This window comes from Acipenser ruthenus, chromosome 24 (genome assembly GCF_902713425.1).
Source record: "Acipenser ruthenus chromosome 24, fAciRut3.2 maternal haplotype, whole genome shotgun sequence".
Lineage (NCBI taxonomy): Eukaryota > Metazoa > Chordata > Actinopteri > Acipenseriformes > Acipenseridae > Acipenser > Acipenser ruthenus.
In genome coordinates this window covers 24,392,067-24,399,180 of record NC_081212.1, presented here as the reverse complement: position 1 = coordinate 24,399,180, position 7,114 = coordinate 24,392,067, and the positions used below count along the sequence as shown (strand labels likewise).

The following is a 7,114-nucleotide window of genomic DNA, read 5'->3' as shown; positions in this document are numbered from 1 at the left end:
GGTAGCATATTTTCAGAAAAAAAAAGTATTCATATTTAATACTGATAATCAAAATAATAGCCTCGCAACCTCAGGATAATGTATTTTTAACCTTAATCCATATGTGCAGTCTACCAAAGAAGAGACAGCGTTAAATGGAGCTACCTGTACACCACATCACAACATAATGAAGTGCACAGAATTAATTTACAAAAGAGGATATTAATGTTCTTAATGTAATAATAAACGTGTTTAGCACCCTGCAGCAGTGCTGCCTCTACACCTCACTGTGCTGCTTCTCAGGGAGAAGAAACGTGATAATTGGATCTGCTATTGACAGATACATTTACATTTTAACATACAGTGGTCTGGCTGAGAGCGCTATAATCCGGCAAACAAGAACTTTATCAAGGCTCCAGAAAGGATACTGTCACAGTTCTGCAGGGCGTTTGAGTTCCTTTTAATAATACATCTATAGGAGGCTGTGTGGTCCAGTGGTTAAAGAAAAGGGCTTGTAACTAGGAGGTCCCCGGTTCAAATCCCACTTCAGCCACTGACTCATTGTGTAACCCTGAGCAAGTCACTTAACCTCCTTGTGCTCCGTCTTTCGGGTGAGACGTAATTGTAAGTGACTCTGCAGCTGATGCATAGTTCACACATCCTAGTCTCTGTAAGTCGCCTTGGATAAAGGCGTCTGCTAAATAATAATAATTATAATAACACTTTTTCATTATTAATTATCAGCTTTTCAGACTGGTCTTTATCCTCCCCTCCACCCATCATCATTTTTGAAAATGTTATTTTCATCAGCCAGCTAATCCCTTAGATCATTATGTAGGTGAAATAGCAACCTCGCCAATACGGACGGAAATATCAAAAAAGCATGGTGTTTAAAAGTGGATTCATTTTTTTTTTTTTTTTTTTTTTTTTTAAAAAGGGTTATAAAAAGGTTATTTCATCCATAGCTTTCAATGATAAAAATCAGAATAAACTTCTAGTGGATGTTCCAGAAAAAGATTCTTGAAGCATTTGTATACTATGCTAATGTTTCTTTAGTTAAATAGCGATATGCTAGGGGAATAATTTACATGACTGGCAGGTAAAACATAAAAAATACTGAACTTTTCCTTTAAGATGACAACTTCCTCAGCAGCTCTGTAACAAACAGACCAGGGACCCATGAACTAATATGCAATACTTAAGTTAAAGTTCCCATCATTAGGCAGTGAAAGCTAAAGAGCCATCAAGTACAAATCAGAATACATCACAAAACAGCTACGCTCCAAGTACAAATGTCAGAGGGAAACTTTACACATGAAAACAATGCACTGGGCATGTGAACACAAATCAAACACAGGAAATCAACTATTTAATACACATATTTTCAAAGAGAGCACACCACAACAATATCACTTTTAAAAAATACTACCTAACAAAACATTTTTTTTCTTTTAAAAGTCATTTGCATTTTTGTTGCGGTTTCAATAAGATCTGCATTGATTTAGGGTTTGTTACACGTGTAAATGTCACATCGCAGCTGGGGGAGTCTTGCTAAAGCATATATCGTGGGATAACATATGATGCTGGAGGGTAAGGCTGAATTGGGGGGGGGGGGGTGTACATCTGTAGATCTGTATGGCTGGAACATAGCACCCTGTTTGTTTTCAGAAGCACTGAGATTTACAAAAGCCATTATAATAATAATCCATCCCATCATGGTCAACACATATATTTAACATTTTTACAAATGTAACAAAATCCAGCAATTAAAACATAATTGTGTGTGTTTTTACTCCAATCTGAAACCCATATTTAAGACATAGCTCTTGATTCAATTCTGAAATGGGATCGTTCTGACACAGTAGTTGTACGCTGTGCGGTGTTAAACTTCAACATACCACATTCAGCCTCAGCAATACCTGCTATGAAACTATTTTCCCGCGATCATCTTTTTTTCAAACATAATCCATACTGAGATTTCATTATATATACACTGTATATGAAAAAAAGGGACAACCTTAACAAAAATATCATTTTTTTTTATATTTAAACATGCACTTTATCAAGGAGTTGTTGGTCTGTTGCAGAGATAGAGCATTAATAGAGTAGCTCATTTTATGTCTACAACAGATTGTTGCTTTAATGCGGTCTGAAAAGTCCTTCATTTGGGGGCGGGGAGTTGCATCTTCACCCAGTCATGAGACACGTCCGGCAGCAGAACTGGCGGAAGAGTTTCCGCTCACACAAGCGGTTTGATTTCACCATCTCGCAGAACACCTCGTCAGCTACAGGGCCAGCATCAGGGAAAGAGAAAGAGTAAAATAAAGATCAGATCATCGGAAACAGGGGCTTGGAGATTCATTCAACACATGCTCAGTCAGGTTACATCAGTGGAGACCGCGTGGGAAGACGTTTGAAGGCTTAAAACACATCCAGAACACGACATAATACCTTTTTAAAAATCAGGTAACTTGTTTTGTTGTGCATTTCACATCTTTGAAATGTTTGTCCTTTACCTTTTAAGTAATTTACTACATCCTGGCCAGTCTGCTATGATCACACCCGATGTGGTCAAGTAGACAGACGTTTTCTAATGCATTCATCAGTGCAGTTATTAAACTGTACTGGTGATCTGCGTTAGGATGCCAAACCGAAATGAGACCACATGGATTGGGGTGAACGTTAGGGACTGCTTTAGCCCATTTTAAATCTGCACAATGGATCCCTAGTCTAATATCTACTTGGAATCATAACATTTATAAAACTTATATATCTCAACTATACAGCAGCATTACAAAAGTTCTGGGACTTATATATGCTGTAATCAGACCTGGATTTGGAAGTGCAAAACTTGCTTTTTATCAGTGTAATTAACAGAACACAGTGTATAATCAATACAAGGACAAACACACAGTACATGTTTATCTATGTCAATCTGGGGTTCAGAGAGTGGGAGCTGTGCCTGTGATTATGTAACTGAATGATTTCATGGTAAAGGCATGCAGTGTACCGTTTGCTCTTAGCAACTGTTTTGTTTATTTGCGGCTGAAGATACTACAGTGTTGTGAAGCCAAGTCACAAGAACATGCAATCATTAATCTGGGTTAAAAAAACAAAAAAAAACACACACCGAGGATGATGGGAGCATTTGCTTAACATTAAGATGTTACACCATACACATTTACAGCATAAACTCGTATTAGTGACAAGGTTCTTGTATTAGTTTGAAATTACAAAATTACACTTCTTATTCAATTACAAATGTGTTGAAGGTTCTAGTGCGGTTCATCAAACACCATCTCGCAGGACAGATTCTGAAGAGTACTGGACTGAACCCTAAATCACAATGGTGCTGCTGACAACCACAGACACAAAAATACAAAAAAATACAAACTATATCAATTTCATCTTTCATGTTAAACCCACAAGATATCAAAGACTGGTGCATTTAAATAATTAAATACCTCAAATAAAGACTTAAATAGCAATCTTTATATTTTAGATAGACCAAGATTATATATATATATATATATATATATATATATATATATATAAACTATGGTTTGAGGTCTTGTCAGCAACTATGCATGTACAAGAGGAGTGTAGACTTGGTTTTCAAAGAGTTGGGCACACACAGGCCAGCAGAAACTCAACACTGTGTCTAGGTCTCTCTTTCAAAACAAAGTGCTTGGCATTTATTATAAAGCCCAAACCTCCTGAGCTTTACAATACAAGGTTTCAAAGTGAAATGCAGTCAGCCTTCTCGTTCAGCTTTGAGAACCGCTACCCTTTGAGAAGTGCATGCAGCGCACGCTGTAGAGTTTCAGAACACGTTTAACCCACTTCAGCTTCTTGAACTGCTGTGTATTGAGGAGGGTATGAAGAGGAGTTAAAAAAAACCCACTAGAGGGCGCTCTGCAGGCTCAAATGAACACTAGATTCTAGCTCTCTACTTATGGTGTGGGGTCATTCCTTCTTCCTTTAATGAATTGAGACCCTTTTATTTAAAATATCCACTGCACATCCTATAGGAGACACTCATTGGTATAACAAAGATACTAAAAATTACCAAAATCCTTTCGAATCACCGCAGTGGCGTTCCCTTCCCCCCCTGCCCATTTCCAGGGGTTCTGTTCAGCATTGTGTCCCTTTAATTGAACTTACCATTATTACATGTGACATTTGTTACACATGTGCCTCCCACTAAATTGTATCCATCCCTGCATTTCAAACAGTATCTTCCAGGGCCTTCGCAATTTAAACAATGCTCTTCACATCTGGTATGAAGAAAATAAAAAGAGGACAACATTAAATAAATAAATAAATAAATAAATAAATAAATAAACAAACAAACAAACAAACAAACACACACACACACACACACACACGGCATAAATATCTGTATTTCCTGCTGCAGAGTGGAAGAGGTTGTGACAGCTCTACCCGGTGTGGAACGAGACTGTTGCCCTTTCTTCACATGTCAAGTTGCAGTGAGATGGACAATATGAACTGCCTGAGTAGACATCTAAGGTCTTGCAGTAAAGCACTACTGAGAGTCCTTGCATTTCAAAGTTCAGGACTTTTTATATAGCAGACCTCTTAAACTTTTGTAAAGAGTTGGGGTCCTGTATAAATTGATTTAAAAACTAGGAAATTTACAGCTAGTTTCACACAACCCCGATCAGCACTAATTTTTGACTATTCAATGCTATTTTAGGTGAGGCAGTCCAGGATTAGAGCTAATTGGGAGCTGTGAAACCAGCTGTTAAAGTTGAACAATTTGGTTACATTACCAGATAGAATATGATCAAAGGGGCAGAACTGTGCTTTGTGTCCATGCGCTTCGTCCCAAGTTTGGAAGTCAGAAAACAGCACAATGAATACAATCTCACTTACGCTAAGTGGGAACCTCCACTAGTTCGAACGGAACCAAAACTAAATAGAGGGGGCTTAAAACCAGTAAAAATAGCTCCCTTGCTGGCTTTACATACTTTTACAGACTAAAAACACCTGCGCTGTGAGAGAAGTTGGATCGCTGTATTTTTGTCTGATAGTTTTCAAAAGAAATTCAAAAATCAGACTGGATGTTTCTCATAGTCCTAACGTTGCTGTTTGTCTTTCTAAACCACACAGAGTTCATGATGCGCAGGGTTAAAATAGGAGATCACTGCACAGTGTTCAGGTTTAATTGTCAGCAAACACTGACAGGATATAGCAGCAACATTGACGATGCACACTTGACTGCCTGGCTGCTTCAGGCTTCAGTCAGCTGCAGACTGTCTGCTGTCAATTGGGATCGATGTGGATGAGACACTCTGCACTTCAGAGTCCCTATAGTGTCTTTATCAGCGGTGGAAACAGACCGTGGAGAAACAATATGTAAAGCAAAGCAAACCAAGTTACTTTAAAAATCCTAGCCAATTTTGATCGCTTGTAATTGTACCATTAGAAAATTCCTTGGAAAAGAAGAAATATTTTTTTAAATGGTAAATATCAAAACGAGTGATGATACACAGGATACAGATGCCAAGAAAGAGAGACTTCAGGCATGTAAAGGGATTAGCAAACCCCAACTTGCTTGTGTTAAACTGAAATCTACCAGAAGAAACATGTTTAATGCAAGAGATTAATTAATAAGATCTCACACAGGCCCAAACGCAAACAACATTCCGTTCATTATTTATGATGCGACTTGACACTGTTACGGATTTGCAAGCTCAAACGATAACTTGGCATAAAAATGAATTTAAATAAATTATAAAGTGAGAAACCAATAAAAAAAAAAAAGTACATGAAAATGACGGACAACTCGGACTACAAATGAAGCAGTATTGATACAGGTGTTTCTTTCTAGTTCTGTAAAATGCTGTGTCTTCTCACAGTGGGTATATGTTGATGAAATCCAGTCCCATGTAGCTTTGCGAGATGTGCTAACACACATTCCCTTAAACAAGCAGAGGCACTCTGCATCTGGAGCTTAAACTTTACAAGAGATAGGTCTCTGTACATCGGCTTTGTGGTCTTGCGTTGGCGGGCTTTGTACAATCAATCACAGATATAACACTGCAGCAAGTTCTGAGAAGGGACTGGAATTGTGAGCTGGGCTGCAGGTAGGGAAGATTTATAACCACAACCGCCAGTTGCTTCCTTTAAAAACTCACCTCAGCACTGATTTATAGGCATGGAAACATGGAGGAAAAAAAATAAAAAAATCTACCCACAACCCACATTTTGGAAACAGGTTACCTGGATACCGCATCATAAATCATTTGAATTGCAGCTGGCACTGTGACTCAACGAACAGAGGCTCTGAGCCTTAGCATGGTGATCTGCTGGACTGAAATGTGTAGAGAGAGAGAGAGAGAGAGAGAGAGAGAGAGAGAGAGAGAGAGAGAGAGAGAGAGAGAGAGAGAGAGAGAGAGAGAGAGAGAGAGAGAGAGAGAGAGAGAGAGAGAGAGAGAGAGAGAGAGAGAGAGAGAGAGAGAGAGAGAGAGAGAGAGAGAGAGAGAGACACACACACCTCTGGGTCTGGAGGTCTCCCTTGAGAGTAATAGGGAGGGCACAGGACCCACCATACCAAAGCAGAATTTTTATATACTCAACAATGGCTCTGGATGGTATGGTCCGCTGTAGTGCGATGGGGAGAAGCAGCCCCTGCTGGTTCTGCATCCCCAGCCCCTCAGGAATCCGCAGCAAAGACCCGCGACTTGAATATGACCAACCCTGCACATCACACAGTCATGCTTTACCAGGCAAGTCACTCGGGAACCCCCACCACATCCTTCTGAACCCTTTCCAAGGGTGTTACTGAGAAGGGCCGAAAATGAACTTCTTTCCCAACCCATTTCATTAGGAAAGAATATGTTTCACTGACAACAGATCCTTACTACAGCAGCTGTTTTCGGGCAGTGAATTCATACTGCTTGGGATGCCACTTGCATGACACTTTGCTAAATCAAAGACCTCTGCATGTATTGGAACATGAGAGATGACCTATTGTACATGGAGTGAGTGAGGGGTTTAGTGGAGTGAAATGCAGAATAAAAATTCCCCTATCCCCTTGGTGAACTTGAGACAGCTTACTCGTTACAACCTCTGCTATGTATTTGAAGGATCAATTCGGACAAAGATATTT

The 7,114-nt window shown here is 39.3% G+C and overlaps 1 protein-coding gene across 2 annotated transcripts in view; it reads right to left on the bottom strand.

The window, feature by feature from the left end:
• Positions 1-1,331: 1,331 nt before the first annotated feature.
• The window catches only part of LOC117429564 (proprotein convertase subtilisin/kexin type 6-like), a 34,947-nt gene continuing 29,164 nt past the window's right edge, over positions 1,332-7,114 (bottom strand). For both annotated transcript variants that reach the window (XM_058998894.1, XM_058998893.1), the window contains exons 20-21: positions 4,144-4,256; positions 1,332-2,264 (exon numbers count right to left, since the gene is read on the bottom strand). In XM_058998894.1, coding sequence (XP_058854877.1) covers positions 2,167-2,264; positions 4,144-4,256 — 211 coding nt within the window. In that variant the 3' untranslated portion in view covers positions 1,332-2,166. The remainder of the gene's footprint in view (positions 2,265-4,143; positions 4,257-7,114) is intronic.